The sequence below is a fragment of the Artemia sp. Qi Xiang Cuo genome, chromosome 7, assembly GCF_049724085.1.
Source record: "Artemia sp. Qi Xiang Cuo chromosome 7, ASM4972408v1, whole genome shotgun sequence".
Lineage (NCBI taxonomy): Eukaryota > Metazoa > Arthropoda > Branchiopoda > Anostraca > Artemiidae > Artemia > Artemia sp. Qi Xiang Cuo.
In genome coordinates, this window is record NC_142800.1 from 34,378,370 (window position 1) to 34,399,758 (window position 21,389).

At 36.6% G+C, this 21,389-nt stretch overlaps 2 protein-coding genes across 5 annotated transcripts in view; one reads left to right on the plus strand and one right to left on the minus strand.

Annotated features, from left to right (window-relative positions):
- The window catches only part of Calx (sodium/calcium exchanger 3), a 110,867-nt gene extending 99,373 nt beyond the window's left edge, over window positions 1-11,494 (minus strand). For all 4 annotated transcript variants that reach the window (XM_089092208.1, XM_089092209.1, XM_089092210.1 and 1 more), the window contains exon 1: window positions 11,391-11,494. The gene's annotated coding sequence lies outside the window, so the exon portion shown is untranslated. The remainder of the gene's footprint in view (window positions 1-11,390) is intronic.
- Window positions 11,495-13,497: 2,003 nt separating this feature from the next.
- LOC148950195 (endoplasmic reticulum lectin 1) overlaps window positions 13,498-21,389 on the plus strand; it is a 69,440-nt gene continuing 61,548 nt past the window's right edge. The window contains exon 1 of the mRNA XM_089092211.1: window positions 13,498-13,680. Within this exon, the coding sequence (XP_088948337.1) occupies window positions 13,513-13,680 (168 nt within the window). The 5' untranslated portion in view covers window positions 13,498-13,512. The remainder of the gene's footprint in view (window positions 13,681-21,389) is intronic.

Genomic DNA, 21,389 nt, shown 5'->3' on the forward strand with positions numbered 1-21,389 from the left:
TTGAGCTGAAATTTCGAGGATAAGCTCCCGGGCCCTAGGAAAGCTTAACCTCTAAATTTCAGCCCAATCGGACAACGTTAAAGGGGGCTGTGGTGGGAGGGTCCAAACTTCCGGCCCAGTTTACCCCATGAAGATATAGTCGGAGGAGGATGAAATTTTGCAAGTTTCTTAGTTTGAGCTTGGGCTACAAAATGCGATTACCGCCGTCTCTCTGCGACCTCTAGGACCTGAAATCGCTTAACATTGTGGTGGGTCGCCTCTTTATAGAGGCACAAGTATGCCTCCTTGATATTGCTAATTTGGTTAATTAAACAAAATGAAATAGCTTAGAAACAAATTTTTATTTTTTTTTAACTCAACTGAAGCTTTGCACCTGAGAAACTGTTGTCTTATTTTTGAAAAATAGAGATAGAAAAAATTATGTATATACTTAAAAATTCTGACTGGACTTCTACACCTGAACTCCTTTGCTAAACTTGAAGGGGGTCGAGCTCAGTAGGCTTAGTTGATACATGGTAAAAAGTGGCTCAGTCTCTTTTCAACTTCATTCCAGGTGCCATGGAGCTAACACGGAGATCAGAGGGCTCTGTCACTATACGTTGAGTGTTCACGGTATGGTCCAGATCACGTTTAACTTTTCCAGCGAATTTCATAAAAGAAACCCTTGCGGTATTTATTAGCGAAGGTTCGCCATACCTTATTTTAGGTTAAGAAGGGAGATTATTGCACGTCTCTTCATTCTTTAAAAAAAAAAAGGAAAAAATTTATCCTGTAGCAAAAATACATTTTGGGTTTTTGGAAAATAATTCAGTTTATGTTAGACATCTAAAGTAGTGTTAAAAACATCTTGATTTCAAAATCAGGGGTTTTGATAGTGAGATGGAGGACCTTTTATAAACTGCTCCTCCCTCCCTCCACCCTCCCCCCAAGAAACTACCATGTTAAGGGAATGTTATTTCTATATACAAATTAAAAATCAGTTTTTTCATTACTTATTTAAAAAAATTGATACTACTTTCCTTTGACAATAAATTAAAAATATAAGATTTAAATAAAATGTAGACATAAATAGAAATTTAAGAAGTGGAAAATTTAATTAGCCTGGCTCAGTCAATCCCCCCCCCCTATGATATAATAAGTTCCTTTAAATAAAAAGTATAGATACTATAACAATTTTATTTTTTAAATAGGGTTATAATTTAAAAATATTTTTTTTTTTGTTAAGGGGAGGGGGATGAGGGTTTTTTAATCATTAAAATTATGTACGAGAATATTAAACGAAGCCGGGCAGTTAAATAATTTCAAAAAAACAGACCTAAAAAAAAAACACTTATCTTGATAAAAAAATCACACTTTAATAAAAGGGAAACTTTTGTAACAATCAATACATAAAAAAATCAACATTTTATTCTAGTCCCAAATTACCGATCGAAAGCTAAGCACTTTTTCAAAAACATTCCCTAAAAAGGTCACTTATATTGATAAAAAATCACACCTTAAAGGCCGAATGGCCTTTAATTATTTAAAAAAAAATGCCTAAAAAAAAAGCCACTGATCTTGATAAAAAAAAAGGAAGCTTTTTTAACAATTAATACATTTTTAAAATATGTACCCACACTGTGCAATTAAATAATTTATTAATTAACTTAATTAAACGACAATTTTTTTTTTTTTTTGTTGACTGGGCTGTAATTATTTTAAAAAACACCCCTAACAAAAAGGGTAATTTATATTGATAAAAAGAAAGATTTTTTTACAATCAATAAATGAAAAAATCAACATTTTATTCTAATCCCAAATTGCCGATCTAAAGCTAAGCAATTTTTTCAAAAAACATCTAAAAGACCCATTGATCTCGATAAAAAAAAATCACACCGTAAATTTCAACATATAAGAGAATTCCAGGTTTTTTCAGCTCCTAAAAACAACAGGCTTCTAATTACATAAGTACCCTTAGTTCTAGTGTAAGGAAAGAACTTCTTCCTTAACATAATGGCAAGACAATTTTTTTTTAATATAATAATGAGAATATTTTTTACTCACCAAAAATTGGTTATAATTATCCATTTTTATATGTAAATACTTTTTACAAAAAATTTCTTTGATGCTATCTCGAATATAAACTATTCAAAACTGCATGAGAATAACAGTTAAAATGTGAATATATACAAAAATAACTAGTGGGTAAAAAGATTAATCGGTTTTCTAGTTTAACACTAAAAAAAAAGCCATTGAACTTTGAAATTACGCAAATCATCTTGACAAATAGTGTAATGACTGAGTGTAATGACATGTTTACCTACCAGAAAAAACTTTTTGGTACGGGGGCGTACGCAAAGTGGTACCTTGGTATATACTGATAGTTCCAGCTCCTATTTGCAAAGTGTAGAATTCTGTGTTTTTTTTCCAGAGGAAAGACCACGGATGCATGCTTGTTTTTTTCTAGGGACGATTGTATCGAACCAATGGTCCTAGAACACCGGGAGAGGGCTCATTTGAATGAAAATCAAAAGTTATTGTGCCCTTTTTAAGTGACCAAAACTATTGAAGGAGAAGTGGCTTCCCTTCCAAGCCCCTTTACCTCCAAAAAGATCTGATCAAAATTTTGAGACAAGAATTTGGTTCAACATATTCCCATTCCTTTGGAAATGACATGACCCCCCCCCAAGCACCTGGGAAAATGTCTGTAAGTTATGAAATTTACATGTTGTTTACATGCAGTATTTATTATTGGGAAGTAAGCTGACACTTTTCGGGGAGAATTTTCTCCGGGGGAATTTCCACGTGGAGAACTTTTTGTTGGGAGGGAAGTTTCCGGGATTACCTTTCCAGGGGAAATTTTACACGGGGGGGGGGGGGAATTTGCCAGAACTCCTATACAAAATTCTTTTTATTTGTCTTGCTTTCTCTTTGGCGACTCAATTTAACATTTGTAAATGTTCCGGAGGAATTATCACAATTTGCCTATTGCTCACATATAGTTTTTGGCATAAAGACACATACGGAAATTTTCAGAGGCAATCTTCTGCCAGAAGTGGGGGTAAGGAAATTTTCCGCGAAGAGAACTTTCCTAGTGGAAAAAAGCTTCAGGGGAGGTTTTATACGGGGGGAGGGGGAGGAGAATCTTCTGGTACGATTCAGAAAATGATCAGAAATTTAATAAAAAAATAAGTTTTTTCAACTGGAACTAAGGAGCAACATTAAAAGTTAAAACGAACAGAGATTATTTCGTATATGAGGAGGGCTGCACCTTCTTTAACCCTCGATCTTATCGCTGAAGTTTGACTTTTTGTCATAATTCCTTAAGAAAGACTGCTCAAACACAAGGGCTGTTGAATTTGAATAAAAAGGATTTTAAATAATTATAAGATCTTAGCGTAAAGACTGAGTGTTGATGAAGGGCTAGCCCCCGTCATATACTGAATAATTTCTGTTGTTTTAAGTTTTAATGTTGCTTTTTACTTTCAGTTAAAAAGAAACTTGTTTTGTAATTTAATTAAAACATGGCACAATCCAATATCAACGTAAAATGCAAAATCCTTCGTTAAACAGTCCAAGTTTATGATTTAGCATTGCTATCTTTAACAAAGTGAAATACTCGTACGTCAATGTAAATCAGCCATTGTTAGGAAATCAACACGTTCGATAGAAGGCAAAGAATTTGAAAACTAATTTGCTTATGCATTGAACTTAGCCATGACTGGTTTTTATAACGATGGATTTAGTTAAACATCCAGTTACATTTCGTAGTAAACGCATTTAGTTTTTAGTTTTGTAAGCCATAAGTATAACCTAAATGAAACATCGCTAAACTAATTTATGCTATTGTGCAATTTTTGTCATTTATTTATTTTCCTGCAAAAAAAGATGTCCTCGCTCTATGACCAATCTTTATCGTCTAATCTTTGATCACCAAGGGTGTGGGGTAATGCCTATTAAGTGGTCTTTTACGAAGACTTACTAGTTAAGTAAGACAACAGGGCATTATATACAGCTAGACAAGAGCGAGACAAATGGCAATTAACGCAATTTTTGGTTTGAGTCTTCTCGTCTCCAACGGATTCCGATTTCTCTGAACCACTCTTGATTTGGCAATTTAAGTGGTCCTGTCTTTTATTCAAGTATATTGTATAGAAGAGAATAGAATTTATTGGCACTAAAAGCCCATAGACCATGGCTAAAAATATAAACAAAGAATCATTACAAAGAAATTGCATAAAGCCTAACCTAATCCTGCAGAAATCTACTTCTATGATTCATCGTGAGACGAAGGAATCGTGCTAAGCTTCTGATACCCATAAAACACTCATCCGCACTCACTCTCACCAACCAATCAAACTCATAATCCGTCTACCAAACACTTCAAGTCTCCAATCATTCAGCTCCTCACATTCACACATCAAGTGATATACGCTCTCATCTAAAGCTCCACACATAGGACAAAAATAACGACCAGCCTTTGACCTTTCTCTCCCGATGAAATTTTTTCTATGGCCCAGTGGCAAAATATCAGCCCTCATTTCAATTAATAAGTTTATTTCATTTTCATTCAAACCCACCTTAAAAAATAATGCATCGCCCCAAATCTCCCTCAACCGACAATAAAGACCAAGTGATTTCGAAAGCGAACGCTGCGACTGCCATGCCTTTATTTCTTGGTCCTGTAAAATCCTTTCAACTAATCTTCTTACTTGGTCCCCCAATATCCTCGAGCCTTAGACCATCCCCCCACATATGGCTTAGTCCACACGGATCTAATACACTCTTAATTTGGTACGGCAACCCCCTACCTGAGCAGCCCTACCTGAGCTGCAACATTTCTAAATAAGCCGCTTTCATCACCCGCACCCTAGGCATCACTAAAATTTTTTACACAAATACATTTTCCACAAATGTATCTGTGAATATTTTGAGAAAGTCTATAACAATGTCTTCAGGGTGGACATAATCCCTCAGAGCCCAGGGGCAAGGGTTGTAAGTTATGCCCCAAGGCACATAAGGTTTTTATTGAACGGATGGTTGCATAAACTTCGAATCGGAGGGGACTTATTTAATTAGAATTCAGAAGTTCTAGTGACCTTTTTAAGAGTCAAAAGTAAATTGAGGGCAACCATACGACTGGAGGGAGCCAACATCTTCTTAAAGAAAACAAACCTAAATCACCTCTAACTACTAAACTATTTGTATTCTTACTTATCCCTAGCCACCTCTTATAATAACCTAATTGCACTGTTTCTAGCCTATCTTTCTTTACATACACCCAAACCTCAGAACCATGGTGCATAACACCTAAGATTTTAGCCCTGAAAACCTCTTTAACTATTTAGTTTTTTTTTAATATCCCGAAGCTGACTTCTCAGTACCACAACATACCTTACCTTTTTCGATCCTACTTTCTATATGGCTACTAAGTAAATTTCCTTTCGCCTTAAACTTAATACCTAAATATTACCACTCCTCCACTAATCTAACCCTTCTACCCTTAAAACTAAATTTAACATCATCTTCAAGTCTACCACATTTACGGACCCTAACACTACGGTTTTATCCACATTAAGTTCTAATCTTTTCGGTGTGCGTGTAACTGAACCCCCGTGTAACTGAACCCGAAGCATCTGAGCCCCTGTAACTGACCCCCATGTAACTGAACCACCGTGTAACTGAACCACCGTGTAACTGAACCCCCGTATAACTGAACCACCGTGCAACTGAACCCCCGTATAACCGAACCCCCGTGCAACTGAACCCCCGTGCAACTGAAACCCCTTTAACTAAACCCTCGTGCTAATGAACCCTCATGCAACTGAGCCCCCTTTAACTGAACCCTTGTGCAACTCAACCCCCGTGCAACTCAACCCCGGTTAACTAAACCCCCGTGTAACTGAACCCCCATGCAACTTAACCCCCATGTAACTAAACCCCGTGCAACATAACCCTCGTTCTACTAAACCCTCTTGGACCCTACCGTTCTTCCACTCAACCCTCGTGCAACTCAACCCACGTGAAATTCCAACCCGTTGAACAGAACCCCTGTGTACCTGACTCACCATGTAACTAAAACCCCGTGCAACTGAACCCCCGTATAACCGAACCCTCGTGCAACTGTTCCCCCGTACAACTGAACCCTCGTGCTACTGAACCCTCGAGCAACTCAACCACCGTACCTACATTGGGTAAAACACAATAGGGTTATGAACCATAGTTATTTAACTATGGTATAGTTATTTAACCTTTAAACTGTTTTAAATAAAATGACCGTCCCAAAATTTAGATCGGATGTATTTGGGGGAAAAATAGGGTGGGGTGGAAGCCTTCCGATCACTTTCAACCCTGAAAAAGTGCACTGGAAATTTTGATTTCCAATCGAATGAGCCCCCCCCCCAAAGGGGGGGCCTTGTGTTAGCAATTAGCAACCTTGTGTTAGCAATTAGCAACTAGCTTAACTTACAGCCCTTGCCCCAGATGCTGCTGGTGGGGTTGTTAACCCCAAAGGCATGGTTATTTCATCTTCAGACTATTTTGAACAAAAGTTTTATCTTTATTTTGAGCGGATGTATTTGGGGGGGGGATGTCGGTTATGAGGGAAAGGCTAATTTTCCTGTGATTACCTTTGATTCTTCGAAATTGAACTTGAACTTTCAATTTCCAATCGAATGACCCTCCTTCAAAGCTTTTACGATCATCCCTTCTATAAAAACCTTAAATTTTAACAATTGGTAACTTGCAATAACATACAGATTGCTGATACAGGTGTATCAGCAATTTTTTTGGAACAGCTTAGCGTATCAAGATGAAGCTTTGGGGCATCTACCTGCTACTACTGCTACTACTACTACTAATTCAACACTATTATTATTTCTACTGCTCCTACTACGACCTCTGCTACTATTAAACTAGCACTATTAAGGCTACGCATATCAAGTTGAAAATTTGACTGAATGAGGTATTTGAGGTGGAACTTGAACTAAATCAAAAGACACTATGTGCATGCAGATTTTCTAAATGGCACATGTCAAAAAGGGATTTGTGTATTAAGTTGGAACTTTCAGAGAGTGCTTAAAGGGAAAGTCAATTCACCAAAAGGAAATATGTGCACGCTCAGTCCTGGATTTACCACTAGGCCCCTAGACCCGGACCTAGAAGCGCATAATGCTAGCAGAAGCAATATATTATCACCAAGTAATTTTTTCCTGACAAAAACTGGACTGATGTGATTTATTGTTGCCAGGTGCACTCTGCCGCCATGCTCCCTATTCACAGAAAAGTGACTTTAAAACAACACAGGAATTCCGTGGTCACTTATAAACTGTCAGATGTCTCCCAAGAATGGTAGCTGAGAGTTCGGTATTACCCCTCTCTTCCATCACTTTTCGCTCATCAGTTGTGTTCTGTTAACACACAGTTACATATTTACATGATTACACACAGTTACGGTTACATTGGGGTTCAGTTACACGGGGTTTAGTTAAATGGGGTTGAGTCGCACGGGGGCTGAGTTGCACGAGGGTTCAGTTAAAGGGGGTTCAGTTGGATGAGGGTTCAGTAGCACGAGGGTTCAGTTGCACGGGGGTTCAGTTGCACAAGGGTTCGGTTATACGGGGGTTCAGTTGCGAGGGGGTTCAGTTACACGGGGATTTAGTTAAATAAGGTTGAGTTGCACGGGGGTTGAGTTGCACGAGGGTTCAGTTAAACGGGTTTCAGTTCCATGAGGGGTCAGTTGCACGAGGGTTCAGTTGCACGGGGGTTCAGTTGCACGGGGGTTCGGAAATACGGGAGTTCAGTTGCACGAGAGTTCAGTTGCACGGGGGTTCGGTTATACGGGGGTTCAGTTACAGGGGTTCAGTTGCTTGGGGTTCAGCTACACGGGGTTCAGTTACAATGGAACCAACTTTTTCCTATCCAAATAATCCTCTAAAATATCAAGTAATTTCTGAAGGTTCCTTTGTGAATCGGCAACCAAAACAATGGCATCTGCGAACAACATCATGCAAATGGAAACAATATCTGAACTCACCATCGGCCCCTCCTTCTTTTCCATAAACGCCACAACAGAATTTATAAACAGGGTGAATAATTTAGGAGACAATGTGCAACTCTGTTTAACACCTTTATATCCTCTAAATTCCTTGAAACTTTTCTACCAAATTTCACAACTACTTTACTAAACTTATTCATTTGAACTAAAACTAACACAAATAGGATCGGGAGACCTATCTCAAATAAACTTTCCATTAATAGAAACATAAAAACATTATCAAAAGCTCCTTTAATATCTATAAATGCTGTGTAAAACCTTTCTTCTTTAGCACTGGTATATTTATTAACTAAAGCCTGCAGACTAAATATATGATCAGTCGTCCCAAAGCCTTCTCTAAAACCCGCCTGAACCTTATCCAAAACATCCCTATTTTCTATCCACCTCCTTAGTCTAAAGTCTAACACCTTACAAAATAACTTGAGTAAACTATTCCCTAAATGAATTCCTCGATAATTGTTATGATGAGACCCATCCCCCTTCTTAAATAATGGTATCATAACTGACAAACTCCACTCTTCTGGCCACTTACACGAACTTATCAAACTGAAAATAAGCTAATCAAAATTGCAGCAAAATATGATCTTCCCCACTTCCAAATTTTCATCGGGATCCCATCTGTCCTTGGTGCAGATCCCCCCTTCAAAGACTTCAGGGCTTTACCAATCTCCTCGTGCGTAATTGGTGAGATAAGTTTGTAACCCTCCTCTCTGAGTTGGTAGCAGGTCAATGGGCTTAACTCTGTCATAAATCCTCTAGTCCACCATCCTTTGTGTTATGCAGGGATTCGAGGTATTCGGGCCAGGTATCAGCTCCCAGTAATTGCTCTGTAGTAGAACATGTATATATTATACATGTTGTCAAGCTTACAAATTTTCCTCTTTTACCGGGGTACGAAATACGAAGACACATCCCTTGAGCTGTTGTATTTGGTTAAGTTCCTATTGAAACATACTTTAATGATTGAAGACACGAACCATTATGCTTTAATCAGAAGCACAGTTGCTGTGAAAGGAAAATACCTGTCTATATCAACAAGATTTTGTACCAAAAATGGTATTTTATTATAAATATTATGTTTAGTTTATTACAAATCCACTAGATAAAGACATTTCCTTTGAAGTAAGCTTTTCGGCGAAAATCTCCTCTGCTATAGGTTAGCACCATCGAAACGGACCACATTTGAACCGATAAAATATGATAATATCATAACAGTTAATGTGCATATGATTTCAAACTATTAAGGATTCAAGGGGGTAAAATATAACCATTAAAACTTAACAAACATCTGGTACTTGTCAGTTACAGCGCCTATGTTACAGCGCAATTGTATATAGAGGCTAAATCAGGGTTGCCAACTTGCGCACTTTTCGTGTGAAATGCACTCTTTTTTACCTCAAAGGGGACATGGAAGAGTGAAAATCACTCTTTTTGGGTCTTACTTTTCATTCACTTTGAACGTCAGTCGTTTCCAACTTCGTTAGGAGTGTAATTAAGGCAAGGAACACAGTTACCAATTTGCATGGTTTTCGTTTGAAATGCACTGTTTTATACCTTAGAGGTGATGCGCAAGCAGAAGCAGCTGTGCACATGTAATTTTTTTTCTTGCACTCGTTCTTTTACCTTGATTTGCACTCTTTTTGGACGTTAGCAGTTTGCAACCCTGGGCTAAGTAGAGCCGGTTTCTTCGTTACTTTCTTTCAGCTTAGAGCGAGACAAACAAAGACAAGTGACAGAATAGATGGTAAATATATAATTTGCGCTATATATTTGCACATTAGGGGGGGGGGGTAAAGTATTTGGACAGTGTAAAGTTAAAAAACAATTCTTACTTCATAATATGCAGAATAATTGGACTTAATCCATTTTGCATACAGACCCACTATACTTTACCCTCACCCGCCTAATATGCAAATATATAGCCCAAATTTGTTTGTAAAGTATTATATTTTCATCATATTTTGTGATATTTCATTAGGATCAGTCAGAGAAATTATTCAGAGATTAGTTCATTGAACACAGACATCAAAGTCAATGAAAACCGGTTCTACTTAGCTTCTATATACATATGTGCTATAACAGACAAGTACCAAACAACATAAGTTCAATATTCTGATTTTTTAGTATGCATTTACCCCTCAACGATTGCGTCAACTAATTCTACGACAGAAAAAAATTACGAAACAGGCAACACCAAACAAGGTTGATTTTCAAATAGTTAATAAAATGAAAAGACAAAGGAGGTATTTTGGCAAAGACTTCCGCCAACCCTTCCTTAGTGCCAAAGAAAAACTTACCTTTGAAATAAACTTTACAAAAAGGAAAGAATAACTCAATAAAGGAAAAGACAAAAAAAAAAACAGAAACAAACTTACCTTTGAATTAAGCTATACGGAAAGAAAAGAGTGATTCAATAAATAATTACAGAAACTGCTCCGGCATGCAATTCTATATATTTTACCCTGAATATCTGAAATTGGTGAATGTCGACATTCACTGGTGAATGTCCAAAATACCTTTTTTTTCTCCTTGGATTTAGTCAGCGTTGGCAATCAACTTTTTCAGCTTTATGCAAGTTTGACGGTAACAGGTTAGGTTAGGTTTTTAACCCATTTCCGAGATTTATAATCTAATTTAACCATACATAACCCAACCTAGCCTAATCCGACCTAACCCAACCTAACTTTAACTTTTGCCATCAAAGCTTGCATAAGACTGAAAATGCTGATTCGCAAAGCTAATTGAACCTAAGCAGAGAAAAGAAATTTTGAACATTTACCGGTGAATGTCGACATTACCCCATTTCGGACAATCCCAGCAACTTATACACGAAATCATAATACACGTTAAGACCTGCTTGTAATCTTGCAGAAAATGTTTTGGTTAAAATTTCTAAAAAATCGTTGAATAAAAACATCAGGTATATGTAAAAAAATAATTTTGACAATTTAGCAGTTTCCCATTATAGAGAAACCCAAAATAGCTCGAGTGAGCCGTTAACGTCACGGAAATGCATCGCTCTTCTTACGCAGGAATTGCTATCCACGGTAAATTAATGGCTTAAAGACAAAAATTTACCTTATCTTTCAGACATTTCTTGGGGTGGGCAGCTTTTAAAGGGGTGGCTTCAGATTAGTCATTGGGTTCTATGTTTCTAGTCATTGGGTTTTATGGGTTGTATGTTCTATGTTTCTATCTTTGTTCTTAAATTGCTACGTATCTATAGCTTTTGATATAGAGTGAAACTTGAATTAACAAAAGAAGATTCTTATCATCGTTTATCCCTGATTATTGGGCAGATGGTCTATTTTCTTATTTGAGTATTTAATACAATTATAAAATATAATTAACTTACTTTTAGAGCAAGCTATCCTCTGTTTCATATTCAATAGCTATACCTTATCTAACAAGGAAATTTGTGAAGTTTTAGAATATTCGTATTCTTTGGATAATTTTTCCTGGTGGAAATCACACACGGTTAATTTTGTTAGGCTGTGTTTAGAATTTCTTAACGATTCGAATGAGAAAAAACATTTGACGTGGTCTGTGGAATACAAAATAAAGAATTTTGGCATTCTATATGTAAGCGTAGGTAAGTTTTAGCGGTTTTATTGATTGAATGTGTCGTGTCTTGCATAACTCCTTCTGATAAACCACACACACAAAAAAAAACTACGTTAAGCGGAACCTCAGAAGACAGAAAAAGCAGGTCGCTACTGATTCACGCTTCCGCTGAGATGATCCATCTAGACTAAGAAGATCTGTTCTAGGCTTATATCATATACCTTCAAAGTAACAAGGACAGTGAAAACGAAATCCGATTGTTTAATTTGGCTAAGTGAATACTTAGCTAACTTAGCCCAGTCCATTGATTTTTGAATTGAAATCAGCTTGGTGGAAGTGATGAAAACTTGAGAACCATGGCTAATTAGAGTAAAGCCAGTACGGATAGTCTATGGACAGATAGACAAAAACTTAGCCAACCCTATATTTAGCCAACTTAGGTTCGAAACTTAGCCAACTTGTGTTGGAAACTTAGCCAATGCAAATCCTTTATATCTGAAAAGGTTATGAAAATCGGAATAGAGTTTTTAATGAAAAGACGTGCATATTATACAGAATTAGGTAGGAGCGGGTATCGAATTTAAGAACAAAAACGTGGGTGAAAAATCAGCAAAAAACAAGCTAAAACATGTGGCACCAAACAGCTTAAGAAGGCATCGCTTTCTTTTGAGGGTGTTGTCGTATTTTTGAATCACCAGCTTGTCAATATTTGAATTTTCGCTGTAAAATTAAAAAAAATGGATTTTTTGTTTGTTTGATTTGGCTGTTCAATATGACAACACTGACGAAAACTTAATGCTGCACTGAAAACTTCACAATTTTTAAACAGCGAGAAGAATAATCTTTGACAAGTAACGTATTAAGTTATGAATAGACGTAGAACAGGTAAAGGGGAAAAAAACTACATTCCCTATATTGTCCTTGGTATTCTAAGACCCATATTTGAGCCTAGATGCCGCTTCCATTAAGTAAACTTTTTACATGTTTTATATTTTACTTTTTAAATAATTTCATTTCCAGTTTAAATCCCATATGTCCTCATTGGATGTACTCAGACTTTTTTAAAGATTATGAACGAGGGTATGGTTTGACATTGTACATGTACAATTGATTACATTTGGTAAATATGTCGTTGTTCATAGTTTCTAATTCCAGCTGATTTAGACTATTTTGATTCTCTGAGTCTAAAAATGACCTTGGTTTTGATCAATTAGGTCAGGATGTTTTGCTACAGAAAAAAAAAAAAAATCTATTTTGCGTAAAAAAAACAAAATTACTGCGGATCATCAGCTGAGAAACCCCTGACGATTTTTTTCCGTTTTCCTCAAGAAATAACAGTCAACATACCCAAATTATGTTTTTATTTACTCCCTCAAATTTGATAAGGATAATTCATAATATTAGTGAAAGAATGAGCGTTACGTAGTACAAAATTTTAGAGTTCACGGCATAAATCGTTTTATCCTCACGGCGGCGTGAAAATTATGGTTTCTAGCATTGATATAGAAGGGATGGGATGCAATGAGTTAAATTTAAGTGGGGACATGTTGAAAGTAGGCTCAAGTTTTTTGGAAAAACATGTTATTAGAAGAATTTTGATGATATGCTTGAGGACAATCCCTATTAAAGTTTAAATTCCACCTTGAGCGAAGGAGTTATGCGTCTTTTACTCTCCACAATGCCTTATCATGACGGAATTTTTTGCATGTGTGCCCCCCCCGTTAAGGTGGGGGATCAATGGGGTTAAATCTTAAGGCTATGTTTCCATAAGACGTATTTTTTACTTCATGGGAAACTAAAATTTTGTTTCTTTTTAAGGAATAACCTGAGCTCACCCCACCCGCAAAAAAGGCAAGGGTCTACGATGCAAAATCTGGAGACGCCCTCACCTGTAAGACCTTCAGCCATCAAATATGTCGGCCCTTCCAGGCCCACCCTACACTGGCCCTCTGTCAACTGCGTCCAAGAACTCGCCGGCCCTTCCTTGCCGCCTGCACAAAGCGGAGATTTGCCCCCTTAACCCAGAGGAGAATATGCCCCCTTCACTAGCTGACCAAAACATGCAAGGTGTTAACCCTAATGTAATTGAATTTATTGACACTAATAATTACTATTTTTCTAGCTAATGTTTACTCTTTTTAGTTTATTATTGGAGGGACTTGTTCACTACCTCCGAGAGAGGGGGTTAATGCTATTTCCCTATCCAAAAAATAATCCACTCTTTTTCAGCTTATTAAATGCTTTGAAGGGCTTTTTGCTAAAAACTAAATTTTTATGTAACATAAATGTGTCTGAGTATAGAATATTGAGGGTCCAAGATACAGGCTATTAAATACATGGTCCCTTAGTATGGGGCACCTCAAAAGAAATAGCTAAAACTAATCAATTCGTTTGGCTATTGCTAGTGTTTTACTCTTTCCTCTAAGAGGGAGAATTGGAGGGTGTTGCCCAAGATTAATAATGGAATTAAAAATCAGGGGGGCTCTCATTATGAAGGGGGACCCCCAGGGGAATAAAATATTCTTTTCAGCCTAATAATGGGCCGTGGTCCGTTAGTTCTGAAGGGGTATTTGAAGTCCCCCACTGCTCCTCAGATTAATAGTTTTGTCATTTTGTCAATAGATTTGAGATTGAACCGCAGTAGTAACCTATATGCAGGCGCAGCGCCTACAAGCCCAGGGGCATAAATATGTGTGCTGTTTCAACGGGCCAAGACTTACCATAGACGGGTATCTAGTACTACAGAAGGGACATGACCTACCAAAGAGGCTTCTGAGGCAACACCCATTTTCTGGACCAATCAGAGACAAGGAATGCAGAGGGTACTCCATATATGGTAACTCGATTATCATAGCTATAGCAATCGGATTCAATATAAGGAGAGATTTTCATTATAGTTCGTATTAGTAAGAGAATTGAATTCAGAGAGAGAACAGTTTATTTTTTTTTATACTTTATTATTTGGCAGGATATTAGCACAGAAAATGAGTGGTATGTTTACACTATTGTAGCTTGATGGTGGAGCAGGTAGTAGCAATGATACAAAGGTCAGAGTACCAAACGTGGCAGTGGAAATTACCCGAGGATGTAGACTAAGCCTTGAATGGGACGATATGTATGCAAGATACGTGATATCATTGAAAAAATTTAAATTGGAGGAGAAACTATTCTTTGCTGCGAAACTAAATATTGTACATATAATTAGACTTCAAGCTGCTTTAGATATATTGATGAAATTTATCGAGGAAAATAATTTGTATCAGTGATTATTATTATTGTTGTAATTATATTTAATAGAATTGTTTCTAAATCAAAAATATTTTTTCTATAGTAGGATAGCGTATATTTTTAAAGTAGAAAAAGAATCTTGCTTAGTCTGAAGTTGGTTGTGAGTTAGGACTCTAAAAAATGGACGGATTTGAGAATGAGAGAATTATAGGGAATCTTGTGCTTATGGAAAAACTTTTGATTCTGGATGATGATTTTCTGGAGTTATATCTTCAAAGGAAGATATTTTCTCAGGGAATGCTTGTCGATATAATGAAAACTGATTCTTCATCATTAGACTATTGCACGAACCTTTTACGTCGTGGTCAAAAGGCATTTACACAATTTATTCACATATTAATCAAGACAAGAAAAAATGATTTTGTGGATTTGCTTTTGAACACACTAGCTTAGAAATTCAAGACTATCATTTTTTTCATGAGAAAGATGTTGCTGAAAGAGGATTTACTCCTCTCTCTTTCTCCCACTCAAATTCTTGATTGTAGCTCAGTTTTATTTTGGCGGTGAGAGTGTCAACACATGAAAAAATGTTCCATACATGTCCACTATGCATGTATACACTGGGCAGCTGGTCATCATGTGAGAATTGCACAATGATCGATGAGTATGATGAAAACCGTAGATTGTACAACCCGTGTAAATTGCATAGAGGATATGCCGTACAAATTAAAGGTTGTAATTCATGTCTTGAAGAGATGTGTGACTCTCACCCTAGAGGACACCTATGTTCTAATTGTCACTATGATAAATGTAATCAGTGGGAGAATACATATCCTGGTATGATTGGAAAGAATCCTAAACGTGATTTTAGTTTATGGCTAAGAAACTGGTATCATCGTGGCTTTAAATTGTTTTGGGATGAGGAACCGGGTCTACAATTCAACTGTTGGAACAACAAAAGAATTTGGTTTCTACATCATCGTTGTGAAGACAATGGCTACTATGACTATAAGCCTACTGATTTTTATTTGGCTGTCACAGAATGTGATTCACCACTTGAGGACACTGTATGTGAAAATGCTTCAAATAGGCAAGTTGAAACACACGAATTTTACAAAATGAATGAAATAGTATCATTGACTATACAAAGACATGTGATAAGAGTGAAGTTACATTATACTGTAGAAAATGTGACCCTGACATTGCAGCACATCAGGATCGGTATACAGTGAATTCAGATGATTTACCCGCATTAGTTGTTCTCGACAATTATCTCTACATAGTAGAAGAAGAACTCTAAAGAGTAGAAAAGTCGTTTTTTATCATGTATATAGATTTTTTTTATTAGTAGACAATTTTACATACATTTTTAGAACATTTTATTCGTAGGGCACTAAAACAAATATTAAACACGCTTGAAAGTATATTTTCCACTAGAAAGTCATTCAAACGAGGAAAGTCAACTAAAGTGCAGAGAAACTGATTGTAGGTGCTGCCACGACACCTGAACATGAAAAAGAGTACTGCATGAAAGCCAGATGTCTTAGTCTTTAAATCCTCTACTCTCCTCTGGTTTTGAATAATATTTTCCCCACTGCTCTCACTAAAGATGTTGGTGTGTGGAGTATAGAATTTACATGATAGGCCAAGAGGATAAAAAAATTCGATATTCTTCGCTGTTTGACAGATGCATAGCCAATGACCTGTCTTCAAACTCGATGGACTGCTATTACCATTGATTAGGGTATTGTTAACACTTAGAATTTTTTCTATGAAGCCCGATCGTATGCAATAGGACTTATATTAAGACATGTATAAATCCAAATTGAATATGCTGGTTATTTGGTTTGTGTTCATGGTGCAAGGTCTAGTAGAACACTGCCGTCGGGTGTGATTCCAAATAGGTTTCAAATTGACTCAGTGATATTAATGTGATACTTTCAGTCAAAGCATCGGCAAATGTACACTCTAAACGTAAACTCCCCGTTCGTACTATGCTCACATCTTGAATGCCAGACAAGTCCAAAACTATTACACCATGATTTTTCGAAAACATTGAATCGGTTATTCCATTTTCAAATAGTTGTGAGCCATGATCTAGGGATTGCGTGGTCAACTCATACAGAGTTCTGTAGGATTTCTTATCAAATGATAGAGTGTACAGTGGAATTCCATTCACTTTGCACACAAGGCTAGATAGACCAAAAAAATTAAAATCATGGGGGTATGCAGTCCAGGATCCAACGGCACCAGCACTCTTCACAAAGGCCAAAGCGAGTTTCATGGGATTTCTCCATTGATAAATGATGAATCAGTATAACTGCAAGAGCCAGTGGCAATGTGACGTTGATTGGTGATCGTATGGGGGACAAGAAGTTTGATATCGTTACCATTGGCTCTTAGCTTTTCAACTGCCAATGCAACAGAGCTCATAATCTGTTGTTTTCGAACATAAAGAATTGCTGAAGTGATAATGACACTTGCAACAGATGCTGCAGTAAGTGTTTTCCTCAAAATGAAATTCAATGGAGCTAGTTTTAACTTTATGTCAATCTTAACATTGGGAGGCAACCATTGGGATATATTAAATATCCCATGATTTAATTTTCCTACTAGATGATACTCCTGGGTCACCGCAGCAGTTAACTCACCGTCAGTATCCCCCCTGATCTATATTCATAGCCAAGTTCCTGTCCTCTCAACTCCTTATATGCCTTTGGAGTCATCATCATAAATTGTATTTAGCTTGCATAGTTGGATAAATTATTGCTAGTGCTCTCCCACGTTCCGTTAATGAATGCATTATTTGTTTGAACAAGTTGTGTAGGATACGGTTTTCATATGATAGACCGTCGGCAGCAGTGGGAGTTGTATTGTCTGACTTTTTCTTCACCGCAATATTTAAATCAATAAATGTTGATGATAAATCAGTGAAATAATCTTCATTGGAAAATACCTGAAAGTGTATATTTTCCGAGAGGGGTTGTTGAGGATGAAATTGTTCATAGTAGCCATACTTGACACTGACGTCAACATTTTCAGCATTGAATAGATTCAATAAGGAGCTGATTGATGGATGCGTTTTTTTGTGGGGGAGATAGGTTATCTTATGATAAGAAATCCTTCTTAGATCTAACATCTTTTTCTTCTTCTGCTTATTGGTCTTCTTCCTTTTTGTTCCTCAAAGTCGTTGCTGATGTCCCTCGCTTCCTACCTGGATAAAGACTAATGAGTGAATGATGACCACGCAACTTTTTTAACCCCTTCCCATTTTTCTGAGATTTTAATTGCTCACCAACAGCTCTTGCTGAAGATCTAAACATTTTCTTTAACACTCTCGTTGAAAATTCTACCCAATCCCCAGTCCTGAAGTGCTGAGGCAGCAAAATTTGATGCAGTAGGTACAAGATATTTTCTAACATGGGGTAGTGCAGAACGAAATAGTCTAGCAAACCAACTACCAAGACCAGTACCAGACATTGTAGTACGCCCCTTGTAATATTCCAATCCATGACCTATTTGACGAGGACTCAGAGCACCAACATAGCAGTCAATATCAGGACAGACAAATGGAATTCTTCTATTGTTCATCTTAGGCAGTGACAATGGGTCGAAAATGACATGTAATCACAGCTAAACCTTTTGTTATTGCTATAAGATCACCCCATTCACTTCTTAGTGTTAACTGATAGAGTTCCAAATACGAAGTGTTTACAGGAAAATACTGAAGATGCTTTATATTATAGTGATGAACATGTTCACGGGTTGTTTTTTTTTCAAGAAAACATAGGAGAGGGACATATGAATTACCAACTCTGGATGTTTCAACAAATAAAACAAAGAGAAATATACAAGTGTCCGAGGAGAAACCAGATGGGTAGTCAGCAAAAATAACATTAATTCTTCCGGCACTTTTACCATTGATTATATTAAGTTTAAAGCCAATAACATATTTTAGGTTATCACTGAGAATGACCGTTTTATCGGCAATGGGTGAACTAATGTAGATCTTTCCCTCTTCCTTTGAATAGTTGAAATGAAAGGCTCCTTTTTTGTGAGTGGAAATTCTTTTATTGATAGAACGACACAAATCATTCATATAGCTGAGTTCCGCGTATGGTAATTCAACATATGGATAATCCAACCAATTGATCTTTGGAATTTTATGTTGTTCTCTAACGGCCGGTGGCCAATCATCGCGTCTAACTTTTATATCATATATGCGATCTTTTCTCAGGATATCATAGGTATTTTTGAGAATACAGTCGACAAAAGCCACTTCATATTCACCATCGTATTTGATGGTGGGGGAGATTTTAGTCCACAAATCACTTGTTTTATTCAAATCATTGTAGAGAGGGTAGGAGACATTGGACATGAATGTCACATAAAAATCATTGAGAATTGTCAATATCTTCAACACCGATCCAAGAATCAAAATCAGAGTTATATCCTAGCCAACGAACAAGTAATTGTTTCTTGCCACTGTGAGTACGGCTCTTTAATAGCTTTTCAATTTGATAAATTTCACTACTGTCTCTAACTTTTTGTAGTTCATAATAATAAAAACCACCGAGAATTATACCATCTTTGGTGTCTCGTAGACGATAAGTTATGGGCTTGGTGTTTAGGATTTTTACCACTTTAAAAAGTTCAGTGGACCATAAGTAATTGCCCGTTTCAAAAACATTAATGGTTCTATTAATTCGAACAGTATCACCAACATTGAATTTTTCTTCACAATCATCGCATTGGAATACTGTTTAAGAAAAGTATCAAATGTATTATGATCAGCATGATGAACTTCAGTTGGGGTTGAGTTGGACAATGGTCGATGGGGTCGTTGATTATAAATCAACATGATTTTATCTAAATCATGAATAAAAGCAGGTGTATTTTTCAATGTACAATACCTTGAAATTAAAAGTCGAATAGTTCTTATCAATCGTTCAGCCAATGCAGCCTTTATAGGACTATGACTATGATAGAGCATTGTATTATATTTTATTAGTACTTTTTCGAGATGTGGATTAACAAATTCACTACCTGATCCGTTTGAATTTTTTATACGAATAATGTTCAAGAATATTTTCTATAGGCTGAGCAACTTCAACACCTTTCTTTGTCCGCAATGGAAGGGCATATGCCTATTGACTAAAAACACTGATTGCAAGTAGAATTTACTTTATGGTGTATTGTGACGCTTTTGAATTTCATCTAGAGTTAAGAGATCTGCTTGCATTATGTGCAGTGGGAAAAAGGCTTTAGTTTCTCTAGAATGCTTAGCACGAGGCCTATGATTTCGACGTAGTCTGTAACTTGATTCATTTTGTAGATAGTCTTGTACACTTTTAGCGCGAACAACAGTGACTTTGGAAAGAGTGGGAGGAGGACTTAAACTTCCCACTTCACCAATATTTTCATAAACACGTTTCAAAACTTCAACCATTTTTAACGTAAGCACGTAGTGTAACGTCCACTATCCTTTTGTATACTAGTGGGTGATGATGGTGACATTGAGTTGATATCAATACGTCGTCGCTTTTGTCTAGCTATCAGCGGTCTCGCCCTCATCGTCAAATCAATTTTTCTACTAAGTGTGCTAGTATTTTCCAAGATTGATTTAAAATCTTCACCTGTTTCTTCTCCTTCTTCTTCTTCTTCTTATTCTTGTTTTAATGTTGATGATGATGATGATAACGATGGACTATGTTCATTAAATTTCTTTAGAATTTGCCTATTGCTAATAAGACTTTTGGGGAAGTCTAATATATTTAGAAAGTTGTATAAATGAGTGTCAAATGATAAAAGTTCTTTACGATTTGTAACTATATCATAGATTAAATCAAGTAAAGATTATAACTCTTTCTTTGAATTATAATTCGTTTCCCATTGCAATCAACTTGAATATGATCTCGACCACTTTCCATAAGATGTGTCATGAGTCGTTTACTTTGTTCACTATATGAGTGTGATTATACTCAGTGTGCTTTGTTCACGATATAGATTGCTAATGCTCGACACTATTGAATTTAATTCCTCCTCCTTCTTTAATTGTGTTCCTGCAGCAGAATCTTGAAGAGACGTTTGTTTTTTGTGATCAATGACACTCACATTGACTGGTCTCGCACGATAGGGTTTATGTCTGTCCACTTGGTGAAGCGCATCTTGAAGTAAAAGTAGTTTTTTTTATGATCGTCAATATTCTTATTGTTAATGAATTTACTCAGATTGTCCTCAAAGTGTTCCACTGGTGTAAGAGCAAATTCTGTTGGAGTCACTTTAAAGGGTTTGACCATCTAGAGAAAACTGTTTACAAATCCTGAAATTAGTGGCAGTAAAAGTGTAAAAAGCTACCCCCCGCCTGAAGAAGACGTTTCCTTTTAAATTTTTGTCCTTTCTTTTTACAAGCAAATACACGTACAATTGAACGATGTTGCTTTGCCTGCTACTTAACTACTTCTGGCAGTTGAACATTGCCCTCGGTTAAATTTAAACAAAGTTCAGATATTAGATTAATGAAATCATTGTCAATACCATGTTTGAGTTAGGCTTTCTTAAT